The sequence below is a fragment of the Monomorium pharaonis genome, chromosome 1 (assembly GCF_013373865.1).
Source record: "Monomorium pharaonis isolate MP-MQ-018 chromosome 1, ASM1337386v2, whole genome shotgun sequence".
NCBI classification, from domain to species: domain Eukaryota; kingdom Metazoa; phylum Arthropoda; class Insecta; order Hymenoptera; family Formicidae; genus Monomorium; species Monomorium pharaonis.
In genome coordinates, this window is record NC_050467.1 from 488,474 (window position 1) to 509,966 (window position 21,493).

General features: G+C 37.7%; 2 protein-coding genes across 12 annotated transcripts; both read left to right on the plus strand.

Moving 5' to 3' along the window:
- Positions 1 to 83: 83 nt before the first annotated feature.
- On the plus strand, positions 84 to 2,627 carry LOC105832705 (solute carrier family 66 member 3). Of its 9 annotated transcripts, none has more exons than XM_028192028.2 (7): positions 84 to 216; positions 746 to 861; positions 917 to 1,094; positions 1,166 to 1,332; positions 1,471 to 1,693; positions 2,144 to 2,264; positions 2,343 to 2,627. In XM_028192028.2, exons 4-7 carry the CDS (start codon positions 1,184 to 1,186, stop codon positions 2,474 to 2,476), a joined length of 627 nt encoding a protein of 208 aa, XP_028047829.1. In that variant the 5' UTR covers positions 84 to 216; positions 746 to 861; positions 917 to 1,094; positions 1,166 to 1,183; the 3' UTR covers positions 2,477 to 2,627. The 9 variants fall into 9 exon arrangements, with proteins under 9 accessions (XP_028047829.1, XP_028047831.1, XP_028047833.1 ...); XM_028192030.2 differs by having other exon boundaries at positions 937 to 1,094; XM_028192032.2 differs by having other exon boundaries at positions 746 to 849; positions 937 to 1,094.
- On the plus strand, positions 2,466 to 21,135 carry LOC105828922 (laminin subunit alpha). Of its 3 annotated transcripts, none has more exons than XM_036282480.1 (29): positions 2,466 to 2,585; positions 3,197 to 3,762; positions 5,646 to 5,792; positions 7,017 to 7,424; positions 7,630 to 7,843; positions 8,081 to 8,290; positions 8,379 to 8,651; positions 8,733 to 9,143; positions 9,291 to 9,590; positions 9,737 to 9,895; positions 9,960 to 12,288; positions 12,426 to 12,926; positions 13,007 to 13,238; positions 13,323 to 14,031; positions 14,309 to 14,535; positions 14,625 to 15,387; positions 15,621 to 15,898; positions 15,981 to 16,168; positions 16,310 to 16,847; positions 16,948 to 17,078; positions 17,155 to 17,998; positions 18,139 to 18,682; positions 18,770 to 18,859; positions 18,990 to 19,184; positions 19,296 to 19,462; positions 19,549 to 19,791; positions 19,869 to 20,028; positions 20,139 to 20,366; positions 20,528 to 20,796. In XM_036282480.1, exons 2-29 carry the CDS (start codon positions 3,550 to 3,552, stop codon positions 20,794 to 20,796), a joined length of 10,971 nt encoding a protein of 3,656 aa, XP_036138373.1. In that variant the 5' UTR covers positions 2,466 to 2,585; positions 3,197 to 3,549. The 3 variants fall into 3 exon arrangements, with proteins under 3 accessions (XP_036138373.1, XP_036138370.1, XP_036138377.1); XM_036282477.1 differs by lacking the exon at positions 2,466 to 2,585 and adding an exon at positions 2,804 to 2,953; XM_036282484.1 differs by lacking the exon at positions 2,466 to 2,585 and having other exon boundaries at positions 3,550 to 3,762; positions 20,528 to 21,135.
- The last annotated feature ends 358 nt before the right edge of the window (positions 21,136 to 21,493 follow it).

Genomic DNA, 21,493 nt, shown 5'->3' on the forward strand with positions numbered 1-21,493 from the left:
CGCTCGCTCGGCTCGGTCCGGTTCGCCGCGCTCCGCGCCTAGCGTCACGCCTAGCCAATCGGCGCTGCCAACCTCTCGCTCTACCGCGCCGTTCGCCTTCTTTCTGCGCGTAGTACTACGATACGATGGACTACGTGACATCCCCTGTACGCTTGCACCGCTTGCACGTGAAGTTGCGCCAGTCGTGAGCGCACTTGCTCGGGACGTGCGTATCGCGTAGGTATTTAAAATTTATGTTCGTACTGTGTGCGGGACACACCAAACGTGTGTTCTGGTTCGATGCTGTGCCTGGACAACACGAGAGAGATCATTCGCGAAATGAAACTTCGAAATTGCAACGCGCCAAGTTTCGATGATGTGTGCCACGTATCGTACGTTTTCCCTTCATTTTTCAGCTCAATCGTTTGCGGCTCAAAAGTCGACTTAAGATTCAAAAAATGTCTGAAATTGCGATCCCTGAAATTTCAATTAGTATCTTTTATCTGATTATGTTTTTCTGCTGCTCCGTTTTTGAGAATTCGCATTTTTTGTGATTTGCGTGAGATACCGACTATTGTTAAAGCAGTACGTTACTTTATTGTCCAGCAAAGTCGCCCACTATTTTACCAATCGTCGTAACTTCTTATACCGCAAAAATTCAAACTTTCGATAGGCATCTGGATTTCTAGCGGATGCTAGATCTTTTCGTTCTTTAAAGAATTTTTATTTGAATGAAATATCGTCAATAATTAAAAATCGATTTCAGGTGCCCCCACTTTAACTCGTATAAATTCGGCGCTAACGGGATCAGCTGATCACTTGACGGTGTCCGCAACGCCTGCGGCCAAGTACTGACGTATCGTTGCATCGGTGTGTAGGAAGGTATTTTTGCGTATAATTGCAAGCAATCTATTTTCGTTACCCGCATTTGATGTAGTGCGAACGATTCTTGTCTAGTGAGGTGACGAATGTACGACTGTCTCGGATTCTCGTACACGCGTTTCATATACGAAACGTGATTGGAAAAGCGCGAGATGAATGCCAATTACATTACGGTTATTGACTCGCTTGTAAGAGATTAGAGATAAGATAAAATTATGATCTACCGATAGGCGGTATGTATATTAGAAGTTGTTACAATATTGTCTTCATATTGAAACCTGTGCACATGTAATTATAATTAAAGGACCAAAAAAAAAACGAGATGACACAGCTGCAACAATTTGCGGATTTGTTAAGCTTGATAACAATAGGCATGTGCTTCGTACTGAAGATTCCACAGATATTAAAATTAGTTTCTGTAAAATCAGCCGATGAAATATCGATGCTAGGATTATTTTTAGAATTGACAAGGTAACTTATATTTGTGTATCTCAGTAAATATCTACTAACAGAATAACATTGATGTCACGTTATTATTAATTTATTGGCATCTTGCCAGATTTCACAATTATTTCTTTTATAAATAACTTAATGTTATTTATTTTTCAGTTACACTGTGATGACTAGTTACAATTATACAAATGGATACTCATTACTGTCCTATTTGGAGTATCCAATAATATTAGCGCAGGAATATATACTGATTTTTCTTGTGCTGAAATATTTAAGCAGGATCAATATGTGGTCCTTTTTAGGTGCTGTAATTTACTTTGCAGTGAGCAGCTGTCTGCTGCTGGGAATTGTTCCAAAAATTGTACTTACACTTTTAGCGGTTGGTACAATGCTGAGCATTGCAAATTACTTTTTAAGTTGTATAGAGTGTTTCTCCCGTAACACAATCATTTACAGACTGTTAACATAAAAAAAATTTTTTAATGAAACAGCATATTTTTATTAATGTAATAATGTAACATTTAAATATGATTTCTTTACATTTAATGTCATCTTAAGATAAGCATATCATATATAATTGAATTTGTTTTTTATGAACTGTATTACTACATTAATTAAAATATGTCATGTCACTTAAAGAAAAATGTTAATTATTTTCAAATCTTATAAAATAATCGGCAATATAAAAAAATGTTACCTGTTATAATATTTGTGAACAACTTTTTTTATATTTTTTGAACTAAAAATAACAAATATTTTAAATGATTAGGGAAGGAAACACTTTGTATATTTTGAAACATCTTTTACATGATGAACTTGGGTTTTTCAGCCAATGTGCACTCCAATCTCAGCTTCCAGCAAAATTGTTCAATTGTTAGCTATACTTCGAGCTAAGAACGCAGAATCAGTATCGCCTCTCACTTGGTTTATATCTGCCTTCACTAATTTGAGTAAGTCTCTGGTTTTGCTGTGCATAAAAATGAGATTTCAGGGTAGAATTCAAATATATATATAATTGTGCTTTTTAGCGAGAGTCTTCACGATATGGATGGACTCTGCCGATATATTGCTGCTGGGGAACTTTATCATCTCGGTCCTGCTGAGTTCCAGCATCATGTTCTCCGCCCTTTATTATCGAAATCGTGCATTAAAGCAGGATTAAATGAAAGACATAGCAGAAATGAATAAGAAAACTTTACATCTAATTGCAAACGTATGCAATTAAATTGCCAACTTGTGCTGTATATTTCTTGAGAGCGTAATCACATAAGGTATACTAAATTTTATTTCTGCTAATAAAATTATAGAAATTATTTGTCCTATACCGATTTATTTCCCTCATATTCAATAGCCCAAAAGCAAAGAGATTAAAAAAATACAATTGTATTTTATATTATGTCCATTTTAATGTGTGTAAATATAAAGCAAAATGTTAATATCAATGAAAATTTATATATTTGAATGAGATGATGGAATCCATTTTTACTAGGCTCTTCTGAGTTGTAAGATAATATGCGACGTCGTGAAAACTATAAACAAGATTTTATTTCCACACGTATGAAGGATACCATGTGGTTTCGGTCCTTCTAAATCAGTGATCTTCAAAGCTCCACTCTGCCACTTTAACTATCTCACCCTTGTAAGAAAAAATGCTAATAAAAATTTTCTTATAAATAAATTATTAATATGTTTTAAAAAAATTTATAATTAGGACGTATATGAAAACTATATACGCACGAAAATATTCATAACTTGTTTACTGAAATATCTATATGTAGAATATGTAAAAATAATAATGAACATTTTGAATTTTCTTCTACTCTTTATTTTTTATCTTTGTTGAAAATATACTGATAAATTCGTGAAAATTTGACAACTCTAGATGAAGACGGAAAGTATAGGCAACGTAGGGTATCTAAGCTAAGAAGCCATACGGGATTCAGGCTCTGGCTTGAAGATCACTGATGCGTTCCACCCCCACCGAGCTCTTCTCATCTGGCAAGTTGACGGCACTGGATAAACTCTGGTCTGGACCATGGACAGTCGACACTGAGAAAGCACCCAGGCATCATCGTCTCTCACGTGAGAGAAAGAGAGAGAGGGAGAGAGTGTGAGAGAGAGAAAGAGGAAGGGAACGAGGCGAAGAGCGTGGAGGGAAGACAAAAGTGAAGAAAAAAAAGAGTGGAGCAGTCCCTCAAAAGAACTTGAGAAGGTGTCGGATTTTCCGCTGATAAGATGCGGTTGCCGGCAACCTTTGCCGGTCTTCTGCTGCTTATCCGGCTGTCTAGGAGCGAAATCCTGACGCCACCGTATTTTAATTTGGCCGAGGGCAAGGAAATTGATGCTTCGGCTACGTGCGGCGTCGACACCACCGGCCCCGAACTCTATTGCAAACTTGTCGGCGCGAACGCCGATCAGGATGAAGATATCAACTTAATTCAAGGCCAGGTAAAGATTAGCGATAAATATATTACAAAATAAATATATAATCTTTGATATATTTGTAACACAGTTCATAACATATCTATCAATTAGACGCATATAATTCAGATTTATTAAGTTTTTTTTAAATTAAATTAATCAAAAGTAAATTAATAATTTAAAAAATTTTGTATAACTTTGTATAACTCAAAATTATAAAATATCGAAACTTGTGAATTTTTTTACATAGATACAAAAAAAATATATTTCTTTTATTTCAATTAATATTTAATTATAAAATTATAAATTAAATATCCTGTAAATGTGATCAATCGATTTAATGAATATTTTAGCACTCCGAGGAAATTACTGTATTTTCGACTTCAGTATTCGCACCGAATTTTATCTGTTATCATTAGGTCCTACGAGTCCAAGAGTTTATCAGTTACGAGGCATCAACTCACTTACTCAATTACTTTCTCTTATCTTCTTTCACAATCTTTCCATTCATATTAATGCTATTCGCATACGTCGTCAAAGTAATATTTTGTTTAAACATTTATAATTACATATCACTTTGCACTTTTTCTGTATCACTATCTGGAAATTATGATAAGGCGTTACAATAAGTAATCAGAAAAGATGAATGAAACCATTGATGAGAAATTAGTCTTCATAAATCGAACGGCAGACATATAAGAAAATTTTATGAGCTATTTTTACGTCTTTTTTAAATTATATATATATATATATATATATATATATAGAGAGAGAGAGAGAGAGAGAGAGAGCTTGTGTCTATTGCGTTAATAAATTTATGCTTTCACGCAATTATATTTTTAATAATCTAACATAAAATTTTAGAATTTTTACAAAATTTCATTAAGGTTTTAATAAAAAATTTTCTGTTGAAATAATTACATATTATGAATTAAAATAGAGAATGAAAAGTTTTCTGTGCATTTGTATAATACGATTGCAATTTTCCAATATAATGAGATTGTTGTTCTCTCTTGGCTTCTCCGAGAAATACTCCTCTCGGTATATTAATGTGTCAGCGTTTTGTCGGCGAATCAGAACAAAGGATAACTATTACTCTTAAGATCCTGGAAAGATCCAGTTAAAAACCAGTTCGCAGGATCTATAATTGAACATAGTTTGAAGAAGGCGATAGACTCGCAGGATTACATCGCATTTCCTACAAGCGCACTCTTTTGTTGTCGAAAATTAAAATTACATGAGCACGGATGTATAATGTATTTATTATTATATAAAAATAATGCATGTTTAATGTCTAAGTTTAATTTTTTTAAGCTTTTCTTCTAAATTTAATATTAATATATAGTTGTAGAGTTAAAAAATTTAAATTTTATATTGTGTAATTATAGAAAATAGTCTATATATTTGTATTTTAATTGTACTGTAATACTGGTCTAACATCTATCTGGCTCATTAATACTAAGAACACGACAGCTCAACTTACGACATAGTTTTTTGTATGTCTATCTATATGGGTAAAAGGAGACGAAATCAAAGAGAACTAGAAGCGAGGAACTTGATATAAAACGGAAGATAAGAATGACCTCTCGATAACACTCGATCGTTCACCCGAAATTAAGAAGCTTTCTATGTCACATGCAGATTCCAGAAAAAGAAATCTTCATCTATATATTTATCCGTTGACTATAAATTTATTTTTTTAATATTGAGATTTATAATAAATTTTTTAAAATTTATTATAATATGGCTGACAAAGGATGATGGAAAGTTAATAAAAATTATGGACAAAGTTTTTTTATATACAAAAATTTTCATTTACTTGAGCTTATAGTTATAATAAATGTTCTATATTAGATTCTATTATTTAATTATTTATTTTTGTCAATATAATGAATTTTGTTTGTCTATAGGTATGCGATTATTGCGATCCTGACAATCCTGAAAAAAGGCATCCTCCCGAATATGCGGTCGACGGTATGGAGACGTGGTGGCAATCACCACCTTTATCCAGGGGGATGAAATATAATGAAGTTAATCTAACGATTAACCTGGGACAGGTAAGTTACTTTCAATTAATATAGAACATAGAGATTATTATAACAAAAGAGTTGAAATATGTTGAAAAGGATTCAGGAGCGACAGGAAATAATGATGCGCGATTCTTTTATCGGCGACATAAACATTCTATCGCGCATAAAGTAGGCGTCTTCCTGCAAGTGGGAAGATTAATCTTTGGTGCGCTTCCGGAGAATAATAGAAAGAATTAAAATCCCAAAGATGAACGAGAGAAAACATTATTATCAATATTGTTTCTATTAAAAATTTTTGGATTTTTCCTGAACATTTTCTTTTACAAAAACATTTTAATTTTTATTAAATTAATATCTAATTATAATTTGATTATAATATACGCGTGTCTCTAGAATAAATATCAAAACTATTTTGATATTTATTTGTACAATTCTATTAGTGTAAATAACGAGAGGACATAGTTAGCCATTATATCCGGATGTATCTAATTTCTTAATGTAAATAGCTATTATCAGACGCGGAGTCTGTTTTTGTAGCTAGAGCGTACGCAAAGGCTATCGCTCCTTCGACTATCGCTAATAATCTTAAAAAGGCTTATTCACACCGTTGTTTCACTGTTTTTACCTCTCTCTCTCTCTCTCTCTCTCTCTCTCTCTCTCTCTCTCTCTCTCTCTCTCTCTCTCTCTCTCTCTCTCTCTCTCTCTCTCTCTCTCTTTTCTGTAATTTATTTGTGTGATTTTTCAAACGTTTTGTTTATCTTTTTGAGCTTTAATATATTCTATGTATTCTGTATTTTGCTATAGATTTATTATATTCTCTAATTTTTAAGCCTATTATTTTAGAAAAGAACGAATCTCTTTTTCTATATCTATCTCTTTATCTCACTTTTTCTCTCAATTAGCCCATATACTTGAGATTTTGATAGCCGTTCTTAGAGCATTGAAACCATGCGTGGCACACATCTGGCATTCAATGCTGCAGTTTTTACTCTTGGTTCACATTACTGTTTGTGAAATAGTCAGGAACGTACTTATACAATTAATACTAAAAGCTATAAATTTCAATAACAATATGATGAATTTATTCGTGAAATAATGTAATAATTACTATCATGAAAAATTCGAGAAAAGCAACGAGAAGAATAAACATATATACTTATTTATAAACACACATACTTATTTTAAAAAAAGAAGAATGATTGACGAAGTAAAAGGAAAAATTTCAATTAAAACAAACAAGAATTTTTTCAGGAATTTCACGTGGCTTACGTTTATGTGCGAATGGGCAATTCGCCTCGACCAGGACTCTGGGTTCTGGAGAAATCGAAAGATTACGGCAAGACCTGGTCGCCCTGGCAATACTTTTCAGATTCCGCCAGCGATTGCCTGACTTATTTCGGAGTAGACAGTCATAAACCTATTATTCGTGATGATAGTGTGATCTGTACGACTGAATACTCAAAAGTTGTCCCACTTGAGGGTGGCGAGATTCCAATTTCGATCCTAAATAATCGGCCCTCAGCGAAGCACTATTTCAATTCGACTTTATTGCAAGAATGGACGCGGGCGACCAACGTTCGTTTTCGCTTTCTCAGAACGAAAAACTTGCTAGGGCACCTGATGTCCGTTGTTCGACAAGATCCTACCGTCACTAGAAGAGTAAGTTGATGTTTTATTTTTTATTTTTTCGGTGATATTTGATTTCATAAAATTAATATCCATATTTATTGTTGAAACAAATTTTTATTTAACGATGCAAAAGGAACTTTGGTAAGCACTTGAAAATCTGTTCGTATTCTCCATTGTGATATTTTTGTAACTTTTTTATATTTTGACTTCTAAAAATAGTTTATTTATATTACAGTACTTTTACTCGATCAAAGATATCAGCATCGGTGGTCGTTGTATGTGCAACGGTCACGCAGACATTTGCGACATTCAAGATCCTAACATGCCGAAGAAACTTGTCTGCCGATGCCAGCATAACACCTGTGGACCTCAGTGCGCGACGTGTTGTAAGGGTTTTGAACAGAAGAAATGGAGGCAGTCTACAGCATCACAAAAATTCATATGCGAACGTAAAAACAATCAACTTAATATTATAGCTAAAAATTTGCTAGCAGTTAATTCATATTATACAAATAATACAGAATTATTAAAAATTATATTTGCTGAAAATTATTTTATTTGAATTTGCAAATTACTTATAATAATAAATTTATTTTTATTTTTTCAAAATTTGACTTTGTTGTAAAAACAAAGTAAGTTTATGCCAAAGATAGATTGCCTTTCTTTAAGTGAATTCACATTTGTAGCCTGCAACTGTTTCGGACATTCGGATGAGTGCATTTACAACCCAGAAATTGATGAAAAACATTTATCACTTGACATTCATGGTAATTATGAGGGCGGTGGTGTTTGTCAGAATTGTAGACACAACACTGAAGGCATTAATTGTAACCGTTGCAAGCCCAGGTTCTACAGACCATGGGATAAGCCACTCAATGCAACCGATGTATGTCAACGTAAGTTTACGTTTATAGTTTAAGATATAAATCACTCTTGATATTATTTAACATTATAAAATTTATAAACTAACTTTTTTTTAATTAGCTTGTAACTGCGATTATTTTTATTCGACTGGGAACTGCGCCGATTCCACTGGAAAATGCGAGTGTCGAAAAGAATACACGCCACCGAACTGCGACACTTGCAATTACGGATATTTTGGTTATCCTAATTGCATACCCTGCCAGTGTGATTTGCGGGGTACTGATGGTTATCATTGCGAAGCAACCGATGGTTATTGTCCTTGCAAGCTAAACTATGCAGGCCACTACTGCAATCTTTGCGCAGAGGGATATTATAATTTTCCTGATTGTTTACGTAAGTGAATCTTTTGAAAGTTATCTCGAGATTTTCAGAGTAAAGGTATTTGGATGGTAATATTGATCGTTACGTTTTCAGCTTGCAATTGCAATCCTGTGGGCGCCCTGAATGATGTCTGCGATGTGATATCCGGTAACTGTACATGCAAAAACAACTACGGAGGCAGAACGTGTGATATTTGCGAGGACGGATATTTTAATTATCCTCTTTGCACATATTGCAATTGTGATGCGCGCGGAACAGAACCTGGCATTTGTGACAAAAAGGACGGCGTTTGCTTGTGCAAGGAAGGATACGGTGGCGTTAGATGTGACCAATGTATCCTTGGATACTACGGCTATCCAAACTGCGTACCATGCAACTGCAGTTCTGTCGGCTCATCCAGCATCAGTTGCGATTTTGCGGGCAAATGCTCATGCCTTGCCAACTTTGCCGGAAGAACTTGTAGTCAATGCAGTCCAGGATACTACAAATACCCGGAATGCATTGGTATGTATAACTCGCCTCGGAAAATTCTCCTTATTTTATTATCTCCAAATATTTTAACAATCTTTTAACACGTGTTAAAGTATTTGTTAATTAAATTAATCAGTTATATTTTTTATCAATTAAATGTTTTTAATACTTTGATCTCAGCATGCAATTGCGATAGTCACGGTTCGATTGGCGTGTCCTGTGACAGCGAAGGTAAATGCCAATGCCGTGAAAATTTTGACGGCATTCGATGCGAGCAATGCAAAGAAGGTTATTACAACTTCCCTACCTGCGAGGGTTGCAACTGCGATCCGGCTGGCATAGTCGAGACTTTCCAAGGTTGTGGCTCATTGCCGCCCGGTGAACTTTGTCAGTGCAAGGAGCGGGTCGAGGGGAGAATATGCAATCAATGCAAGCCGCTTTATTGGAATCTGCAGCCTTACAATCCAGACGGTTGCGAAGGTTCGGATTTATTTCAGGCATAGCAACTTTCACTAAAATTATTATTGTGTCTATAATAATTGTTTTATGAAAGGAATAATTGTACGTGCGTATGTGCGATATACAACTACAATACATGATTTTTTTATTGTACATTTGTATTTAAGAATGTCAGTGTAATATTCCTGGAGTCGTCGGCAGCATTGGTGAGTGTGACACTAAAACTGGACAGTGTATATGCAAACCCAGCGTAACTGACAGAGGATGCAGCCGATGCATCGATGGAACATACAATCTTCAAGAAGACAATCTTTTTGGTTGTTCCGGTAAGTTAATCTATTCTTCCATTTTGTAATATTTGTTTTTTAACGTTTCTTTTCTTTTTTTAAGATTGCGCTTGTGACGTTGGTGGTTCTGTGAATTTGATATGTGACAAGCAAACTGGACAATGTCCTTGTCAACCTCGAGTCACCGGTCTAACGTGTAAGGAGCCTCTGAAGGCGCATTATTTCCCTACCCTTCATCAGTTTCAATATGAAGCCGAAGTTGGCAAAACTTCTAGTGGCAACGACGTTCGCTACGGCTTTGCGGAAGACATTTTTCCGGGTTTTAGTTGGAAAGGTTACGCCGAATTTACTACTCAGCAAGATGAAATTGTACTGGGCGTGAATATTGGCAAATCTTCGCTTTATCGGATGGTTTTGCGTTACGTGAACCCCAGTAATGAGCCGATCCTCGGCACTATCACTATCACTCCTGATAGTCCATCTGAGGTAGAACAGCAGTTTAAGGTCAATTTTAAGCCAACCAGTCGACCATCCTTCGTAACTGTTGCTGGAGCACATGGCAATCATCCATCGCCCATGGTGATGAATCCTGGACATTGGTCCATCAAGATCGCTACGAAAAAGAGTATGTTCCTTGATTACTTCGTTTTATTACCCTCGGAGTATTACGAGGGTGGCATATTGACGCAGGACGTGAATGTGCCCTGCGAAGTCGGTTACAAAGGACTCTGCAGACACTATGGATATCCAAATTTGACACAATTTGATTCGGTCCACGGCGCCGGTGGCTTTCTTAACGAGAATAATGTCCGGATTCCATTGACCGAGTACTTTACTGATCGCGAGACTTTGCAAGAAATCGGCGAAGATGAGGTGCCACTCATTAACGATCAGCAAGAAGAAATTCATTTTGAACTGAGAATTAGCAAACCTGGCCCTCACGTTCTTGTGGTGACTTATGTTACTCCACGGGACGAACAAGACACGTCGGTGCTGCTAATCGAGGCGAATACCATTAAAGGTAAAGTCACTCTGAATCCGTGCAGATATACCAGCACATGTCGACAGGTTGTTACTGATACCTACGGCAAGGTGGCTGTCATGAGTTTTCCATCGAACTACGTTAGTTTGGTGCTGACCGGTGAACCGACTTCAAACGTCGCAATCGATTCTATAGTGGCGATTCCCTATCATCAGTGGTCGTTGGACTATGTGAAGCCTAAATCTGTCTGTGTGAGAAAAAATGATAAATGTGTACAAGGGCTTTTCCCCGGTGCCGCTGACGCCAAAAAGATCGAATTCGAGAATGCTAACGGCATTCTTGACTCTGAAAATCGCCCTCCTGGTATTTATGATAATGCCACAAAATTGATCTACCTAAATGGCGACATGGTAGATATTCACTCGAAGGTTTCCCAGCCAGGAGACTATGTCTTCGTGATACAGTATTATCAACCAGACCACCCTCAATTTGAGCTAGATGTGCTAGTACAAAACGGCAAGTTCTATGAGGCAAAGGTACCAGTTCCTCATTGTCCCAGCAATAGCGGATGTCGCAGTATTGTACGTCAAATTGACGACAACGATATCAGATTTCAATTGATTGAAAACTTTGTTCTGACACTAAAAGAACCCGGCCGCGGCATCTGGTTAGACTACGTTCTGGTGATTCCAGCGGATCAATACAATGAGAAGATTCTCGATAAATTGCAGTTTGATCAGACAAAAGAATTCATCAAACGTTGCGGCAACAATCATTTCCATATCAACGTCACCGAGGACGGCTTCTGTCGTGATTCTAGCTATTCTTTAACGGCCAATTATAATAATGGAGCATTGCCTTGCAATTGCGACAGCGTGGGTTCTACCAGCTTCGAGTGCGACAAATTCGGCGGCCAGTGTCCCTGTCGACCAAACGTCATCGGCAGACGGTGCGAGAGCTGCAAGACTGGCTTTTATGGCTTTCCCAATTGCAGACCGTGCAACTGTCCCTCTCTCTGTGAACGAGACACCGGTAGATGTATCTGTCCGCCCCGAGTGACGGGCCAACGATGTGACCAGTGCGAGGTCGGCACCTATGGGTTCCATCCGATCATCGGTTGCGAGGAGTGCAATTGTTCGCCCCTGGGCGTTTTGGATGGTAACCTACAGTGCGATTTACTCGACGGCAATTGTCATTGCAAGGAGAATGTGGAAGGTCGTCAGTGTGATCGTTGTCATGCTGGTTATTCACAATTTCCTCATTGTGAGCGCTGCGACTGCGATTCACGCGGTACGACTGGCGATATCTGCGACCAATACACGGCCGAGTGCTTCTGCAAAACGAACGTACAGGGTCTAGCATGCGATGTATGTCGTGAGGGCACCTTCGACATCCAGGCTGACAATCCAGATGGTTGTACCAAGTGCTTCTGTTTTGGCAAGACAACCAGGTACGTTTTATTTTATTTTTAATTATCATCGTGTTATATCGCTTTAAAATACTTCATAAATATATTATCATTAATAGGAATTAATTGCTATTAATTCGTGCAAATTTTAAAATTGTAATGTAAAACTCGTTCGCTAGATGCGCCTCTGCGAGTCTTTATTGGACTCATCTTATGGATATGTCTGGTTGGGAATTGGTCACCTCCACCGATAAAACTGGCAATTTTACCAATGTGCCAATCTATCCTGTGGAGAATGCAACTACACTCACAATCTCGCTCACCACCAATGACATCTTCGATAATGTCTACTTTTCGGCGCCCGACACCTACCTCGATAAAAAATTGACTTCTTATGGTGGCTACTTCAATTATAGCGTCTACTATAGCACGGGACCTTTCGGCAAAGCTATCAGCGCTGCTGACGTGATTCTTCAAGGTGCCGACACTACATTGTTTTATTATTCCGATGAGCAACCACCTTCCTTTACGAACTTTAGGGCCTCCGTTCGCCTCGTCGAGACGAACTTTTTAACTTACAACAGACTTAGCGCTACCAGAGAACAAATCATGGTTGTTCTCGAAGATCTGCGTGGAATATACGTACGTGCCACGTACTGGAATCCTAGCATTACAGCTTCGTACGTATCTCCAACTGTTCGGTCATTGAAATATCGAAAAGGATTTTATTACTATATTCCTATAATGAATATCTTTACAGATTATCATACGTGACTTTGGATGTCACAACGGAACAGTACTCGGCTCAGTATAGCATCCCAGCTAGCAGCGTAGAGCAGTGTCAGTGTCCACCCAATTATCAAGGACTTTCATGCGAGGAATGCGCTCCAGGATATTATAGGATTAAATCGGGACCATACGGAGGATACTGCGCGCCCTGTCAATGCAACGGTCACGCAGCTACGTGTGACGTAAACACCGGAATTTGTCAGGTGAATTGCGAAGATTTCTTTGGAGTAAAATTCTTTTGAACTTTTTTTTTAAATTTGTAATTCTATTGTGTGATTTTTTTGCAGAATTGCAAGAACGGTACCATTGGTGACCATTGCGAGTACTGTGAGCAGGGTTACTACGGTAATGCCACTGTGGGCACACCGACAGATTGTCTGATCTGTGCATGCCCGTTGCCGGTTGCTTCCAATAATTTTGCCACCGGCTGCGAAGTAAATGAAGAGGGCAATAAGATTAGCTGTGCCTGTTTGCCCGGATACTACGGTGCTCGTTGCCAGTCCTGCGCCGCCGGTTACTACGGTAATCCCGAGGTGTACGGCGATTACTGCAAACCATGCGAGTGTTCCGGCAATATTGACACCAATCAAATTGGCTCGTGCGACAGTATCACCGGTCAATGTTTGCAATGTTTGAATAACACCTACGGCGAAGCATGCAATCTGTGCGCCCCTGGTTACTTCGGCGACGCCGTGGAACGGAAAGATTGCCGTAGCTGCGTATGCGATGAGTGCGGAATGGAACATTGCGACAGCTATAGTGGTCAATGTTTCTGCCAAGAAAACGTTATCGGCGAGCGATGCGATCGCTGCGCTCCCGATCATTACGGCTTCGGAACCTGCAGCGGTTGCAGGCCATGCGTCTGCGATATAGCTTCAAAGAGCAGTCAATGTGACGGGGAAACAGGACAGTGCAAGTGTATGCCAGGCGTCACCGGACGCAGATGCGATCAGTGTATTCCGGGGTATTGGAACTACGGACCGAACGGATGCACATGTAAAAATATATATATCTTTTGAATTACTACTTGATTATTTTTATAAATATTGTGAGATTGTTAGTCTACGAATTGTGGAACATTTATAAAACAAAATTATTTTACTGTAAACAAGTCGATATCTGTACTTCTTTTAAATCATTCAATAATTATTGTGTTGAACATTTGAATTCAATATTCATCATGTGTTAAAGTTTGCTCGGAAAAGTCAGATAAATCATCTGAATAATCATAGTGTGAGAATGGTATAATTTAACTCTTTCTCATCTCTTTTAGCGTGCGAATGTCACAGTGGATATTCCGTTGGTGTGTCTTGCGACACAGCCACTGGTCAATGCACCTGTTTACCTGGTGTGATTGGCGAAAAGTGCGATCATTGTCCATATCGATACGTGCTGATCCCAGCACAAGGTTGCTTTGCTTGCGGTTCTTGTACGGGAAATCTTTTGGATGTCACCGATGAATTGACCGATTTGTTAGATCCTGTCTCACGTGAATATAGTGTAAATAAAATATAAAATATTTTGCGAATATATGTATATATTCATTGTAAAAATAAAAATAACTTGATATGTTCTTGATACATTTTCAGACTGTCGCAGAAGGTTACTTTACAAATCAACGACTTAAATTTATCAACGACACGGTCAATGAACTCTATCCTGAAGTTAGATTATTGGATCCAAGTCGGGTAAATCTGTTGCCCTTGCAGAAAAAGCTGGAGCAAATGGAAAATGTAGTGTATACTCAAAAACGAAAGATTGATTTCGCTGCCGACGACAGTATCAAGTCAAAGGACAATGCGGAGAATACGTTGCAGAACATGAATTCTTTAGAGGAAGACATGGTGCGCAAAATTGATCTAGTAAATCAAATTGTATCAGAAGTGCAGTCACTGGCGCTAAATATTGAACTGGGAACGGGCGCTAAGGTCGATAATGCATTGAATGAAGCAAAGAAGATTCTGAAAAGAATCAAGGACGTTTCTTTTATTAAATATCGAGACAATGCCGTAGATCAAGCGGATCAGGCCAATATTCTGATCTCCGAGATGCAGGAGTATAATTTTCCAGCCAGCAACCAAAGCTTAGCTGTGGTTGACCTTAGCGACAAGATCAAAAACGCCAGCGCCAAGATGGATGACCTACTGGACATCGTGGAAATAGCTCAAGAAATTGCCAGTGGAGTGGATAAACTGAATCGAGAAAATAGAATTGCCGCACAGACTGGCAACCTCGATGTTGTGAAAAATTCTACTGCTGAAGCGAAAGAGGACTTAGAAGCTGGAGAGCAACTCAAAAATAATGCCAGCGATGTCCTGTTTCATGCAAGGACCAGTCTCGATCTTCTTGGACGTGAGTATTTTTGATACCCTGGTAAAAATGTCTGTTAGGAACGGGTAGAAACAGTTAGAAAAAGATATACGTTTTATATGACGTATAGGATTCCTCGTTAAAAACTGTTAGAAATTCCATCTTTTTCTAACCGTTTCTACCTGTTCCTAACAAACTTTTTTTCCAGGGTACCTTGATGGTGGTTATAAAATGATTAAGATCATCATATAAATAATGAATTACTTTTTCTTTAGAAACTAACACTATTAATGATGCGACTGATAGATTGAACAACACCATTGCTGTAAATGATGAACTATTAATCGATCTAGCTGAACCGGTGCAGAAAGCCCGTACTCACGCTGCGTACTTGTATAATCATTCACTAGAATTGGATAGTTTACTAACCGATACTCGCAATACTGATGCGGTGAGAGCTGTTTCAGCATATAGAGATATTGAAACCGCAATTGAAGCTGCAAAAGATGCTGCAGACAATGCCACAATTGCTGTTAACAATGCGACATCATTGGTAAAAAGTTGAATGTTATAATGTATAATCTTAATCGTATATATTTATTTAAATTGGTTTTTATTTTGATTATTAATAACAGACTGATGGAATTGAGCAAAAGATGCTGGACTCTCGAAACGAGTGTTTCAAATTGTTAGCCGCTGCGCAGCACGCTCTAACAAAAACGGTAGGCCAGCCCGAAAACGATTTGCGAGATGCAAGAAACAACGCGACTCTGATTGACAACCAAAATAAACGTAACAAGGAGCTCCTCGATTCCATCGACAAGTATAATTTTTTATGCTTAATCTCGTCATTTTATTTTCTATAATTAAATATATAAAAATATACTAAATTAAATTTATTTTAAGGCAACAAGCATGTTGAGTATTGAAGCACATATCTAATCTTGATAAATAAAAATTGCAGGACGCTCGATAACATTCCTTCGCAATCGTCTTCAGTCGCATATGACGCCATGAATCAAGCGATGAACATCGAACGTAACATCAAAATCTCCATCGATAACATGAACGACATCGTGAATCAAATTCCGGAAGATCTGCGGGAAACAAAGCAACTCTCGAAAAATACATCAGAGTCGATTCGTGACGTCTCACAGGCGAACAAGCAGCTGGATATTGTAGACAAAGTGATGCCAAATATTACCAGACTGCTAAACAGTCTGAATGGTAATCAGAAATCAATCGACACAATCGGGAATGACCTGCAAAGTAAAATTGAAGCCCTGAGAAATAAAATTGCAAATGCCCGAGAGCTAGCTAATCGGTTCAAGACCGGTTTGACCTTCTACAGGAACACTACGTTGGAGCTGAAAAGTCCAGAGAGTCTGCCTCTATTAGCTACTTCCACAAAAATATCTCTGTATTTCAGAACCAACAAAACCAATGGCTTTTTACTGTATCTCGGCAATGAGGAGAAAACAAAATTACCACGCTCAAAAACGGTAAGATCGATAAATAAAATCTAATGTAATAATAATGATTTAATTTGAACTAAATATATATATATATAAAGGAAATTTTTTTACGATTTATATTTCATAGCATGACTTCACGGCGTTACTGATTGAAAGCGGATATCCTGTGCTTATAGTCGATTTGGGATCCGGACCAGAGAAAATAATTCATACCAAATTCGTATCGGATAATGTATGGCGGCAGATAATTATCGATAGGTCGAGATCAATTCATATGACTTTATCTAGTCCAAGAGAATTTTTGTATCCATGTTCTTCGAAATTTTTTTTTCAGGACTGGCAAGAATGTCAAGTTAATCGTTCGCGAGGATATTGGCGAGGGCAAGGATAAATTATATGAGAAGGAGCAGGTTTTGACAACTCCGTATTATATTTTTAATGTGGACCAGGAGCATTCAAAGCTCTTCGTTGGTGGTTACCCATCGTCCTTCCGTATCCAAGATGCAGTGACTGCATCATCATTCGAGGGCGAGATGGAGGAATTGATGATAGGTGATATACCAGTGTCCTTCTGGAACTTTGTCGATGGCGAGAACAACCAAAAGAGCGCGCTCGAACGTGACAAGTTAATTAATTTTGCACCTAGCAGAGGATATCGCTTTGACCGACATGGTTATGCAATTCTTAGCAAAAAGAGCTCGCAGATTACGCCAGATACCAGAAAGTTTATTATCAAACTATCTTTTAAGACTTACGTGGAGGACGGATTGATTTATTTAATGGGCAAGGGTAAACAGTTCTTGTCTCTGGAAATGAGAAACGGTCAGTTGTTGTATCAATATGATCTTGGAGAAGGTACGATCGTTTTGAAGTCTTCGGATAAATACAATGATGGTAACTGGCACACTCTGGAAGCTATCAGACAGGATACGATGGGCGCGCTCAAAGTTGACGATCACATGGTCGCGTCGAGTCAAGAGAAAGGAATTACCAAGCCCTTTGTTTCATCGGATCATATTTATTTCGGTGGATATCCACCCAACGCAAAGCATCGTTATGAATCAGTTACAAACAATGGTTTCGAAGGTTGTATCAATGACGTCGTTATCCTTGACACTTCAGTTGATCTCACGCGCAACGTGCAAGCGTTCGGAGTCATGCCTGGTTGTCCAGTCAGGGTAATTAGCAGAATTTTAATTGCTCGCAGATAGATATAAACATTTTCTATTTACTATTCCTATCTTTAAAGATCCAACTGTTTAGATTAAACAGTCTTCCATCTTATCGCTAATGGAATTCTTGAAATTATTTCTTTCAGTTTGCCAGTCTTGTCTCGTTCGAGAAAAATACGCCCGGTTATGTGAGATGGCGCAATTTAGCGTCTAATGGTCTACAAGTGAATCTCAAGTTCAAGACATCGGCCAGCGACGGTCTAATTTTCTACGCAACCAACAACGATCAGCAAAGCGCGGCTATTAGTTATCTGTCACTAGTAGACGGTCAGTTGGTATTGAGTAGTCAGGGTGAGGAACTTAGAACCAGCCCGTCGGATGTGAAGTTCAACGATAATGAATGGCACGTGGTAACCGCTACTCATGACAATTCGGCTCTTCTCCGCCTTGATATTGACGACACGAACTACTACAGCACTGATTCGGCGCCGCCACCACTACATTTCCTATATGGTGATTTATATATCGGTGGCTTACCATTAAATTTCGACATGGACGGACGGAAAATTATGCCTTTTGTTGGCTGTATTGGCGACGCGACCCTCAACAGTGAGATTATTATCAATTTCGCCAATACAACTGAAAGACCACACGCGTTTCTAGGAAAGTGTAAAGGCGGAGATCAAACGCGTACGTTGGAATATTAACTAATATAATCATTGTCAATTATATGTTTTTTAACTGTGTTTGATTGCTTAAACATATATTTTTTTGTAGTTTTACCACCGATCGTCGAACCTGAATTTTTGCCACCTTTATTACCACCGGAAAGTCCAGAGGATACAATAGAGTTGTCGACTCAAATCAGTAAGCAAAACAATTGCAACAATAAAACGACACACACACACACACACACACACACACACACACACACACACACATCACAAGCAATAATGGCCAGGTAAGACAGAAAAATAAGCAAATGATTTTCTTTTAGATATAATAGACGTCGACATAGATAAAGAGGATGATAAAGAAGAAGAAGAACCAGAGCTGGAAGGACGATTTAATATAGACAAATATGATTTCACTACTACACAGAAACCAACTGAGCAACCTGAAAATGTCGACAAGTGTCACTTGCCATACTACCCGGCAACGGACCCTGATCTTGAGAAGGCTTGGCGATTTGGTACTTTGCACATTTTAAATGAATGGAAAAATATTCACATGAAAATATTACTCTTTTGTGATCCAACACTAATTTATATCAATAAAATTTCTCAAACGGCTAACTTTTTAGGCACTGCGAGGAATAGTAGATTAGAATATAGAACACTAAATGGAAGATACAAAGATGACTACGATTTCCAGATTGATATAAAAACAATGGCCGACGATGGAATTATATTTTATACTTCCGACCTTAGTAAACAAGACTTAATTGCCGTGTACATGCTGGGTGGAAAAGTAAGGATATATTTGTATTCACACAGAAAAATTACTAATCTTTGTCTTCTACAAATCATCTTAAACTTGAAAAATCATTTTTCTAGATTCATTATAAATTCGATTGCGGAAGCGGACCGGCGTTATTAGTGAGTGACAAAATGATCAACAACAATCAGTGGCATATCGTGATTTTCAAGAGACAAGGTAATTACGGTCAACTGATTGTAGATGAAGAAGAACCAGTGGCCGGATATTCACTGGGACATACCACTACTATCAATGTCAATCCGCCATTCTTCGTGGGTGGCATTTTACCAGAAATATCCAGCTTTGCATACACGAATATTGTAAGATTTTTGCCTGACTTTTAATTTCATGGAGAAGGCTTAAAATTGTAAAGGTATGACAAATTATTTTATTTCAGGGTCTTAATAAAACATTCAGTGGGTGTCTTGGAAATTTCATGATGAACGGACAACTCGTTGGAGAACCATCGGAAAAAATAGGCGTAATACCTTGCTCAAAAAGAGTCGAGCCCGGTTTATTCTTTTTCCCAGGAAATGGCAGTAATTTATTCAAAGCAGGTAAGGACATTGTTTTATTAAGTAAAGAAATATTCAATCTCTAAGTCAGCAATAGCAATTGATTTAAAAAATTGAACATTGTTAATTTAAAAAAATATTTTAATTTTTAGTTGATCGATTTAACGTGGACCGTACAGTTGACATTCAAATGGACATAAAACCGCGATCGACATCTGGACATTTGCTATCGGTACATGGCAAAAGGGATTATCTTGTATTAGAAATGGTTAATGGTACTGTCAAGTTCCTTATAAGGACACAGAGAGGCTCGATCGAGACTGCTTTCGAACCAACAAAACCAAACTCTCTATGCGACGGCCACTGGCACAATATTCGAGGTAGATAACGAGCTGATTTTATGTTATGGAGTGTTCTTAAATGATTTTAATTTTAATAATTTTTTAAATTAATTTATAACACAATTAAAATAAGACACTAATGATTGGCAATTGATGTCATTTGTGTCCTATTATTACTTTTCTCTTTTTTTTTTCAACAGCCGTCAAACAGAAAAATGCGGTACTGCTATCGGTCGATCACAAACCGGCACCGCCCGGAATCGGTGGCAAAAATGTGGCAAGAGTTTTGTCGAAACATCCGATATTCATCGGTGGTCATCCGATGCTCGGAAGAAGACTACGAGGAAGCACCTCGCAAGCTCAGTATGTTGGCTGCATCAATAATATTCTGATCAATATGAAACCCGTCAGCATCAGGCCTGAACGAGCCTATGGACAAGTTATCACCGGTGTATGCCCAACAATTTAAAATGATGAAGGAATTTTAATGGGCACAATGTAAATTTATTGCTTTATCCAAAATCCTGATATAACATCTTTTCTTCAAAGCACTTTCTTAATCTAAATTCAAAAATATGTAAAAAGTAATAAGTCAAAAACTGAACTTTTAAATCTGTTCATTTTTCCCTGCAAAAAAAATTTCTCGAGTAAGAACTATGAAAAGTTATTCATACAGAATAATGAAACTTCGTAACCAAAGATTTAATAAAGAATGTAAGTTATAAAATATGTATAGGCACACACAGAAGAAGTGGGTTTTAATGCAACGATGTAAATCATTAAAGAGGAAATAAGAATTTTTGTAAAAGCGGTTTTTTATTTTGTGTGTTGTGTGATTTGTGCAGTCGGTACATCTTGTAAATAAATCTATATATATTATATACATATATACATTTACTTGAGATATTAATTTTTCAAAATGTACGAAGAGCGCGCCGAGGAAAGCGCTGAGCCGCTCGAGCTATAGCACAGCCCACTGTTAAACATTGGCTGCCGGCGGTAGCTCGAGCGGCTCAGCACTTTCCTCAGTGCGCTCTCATTCGCACAATTTGAAAAATATCTCGGCTATCATTAGAGATATTAAAAAACTATTGTGTTCACTCTTATGTTCACCTTGATTCCGTCTATCTTTCCATGGAGTTATGAATTTCATACCTTATGCAAGA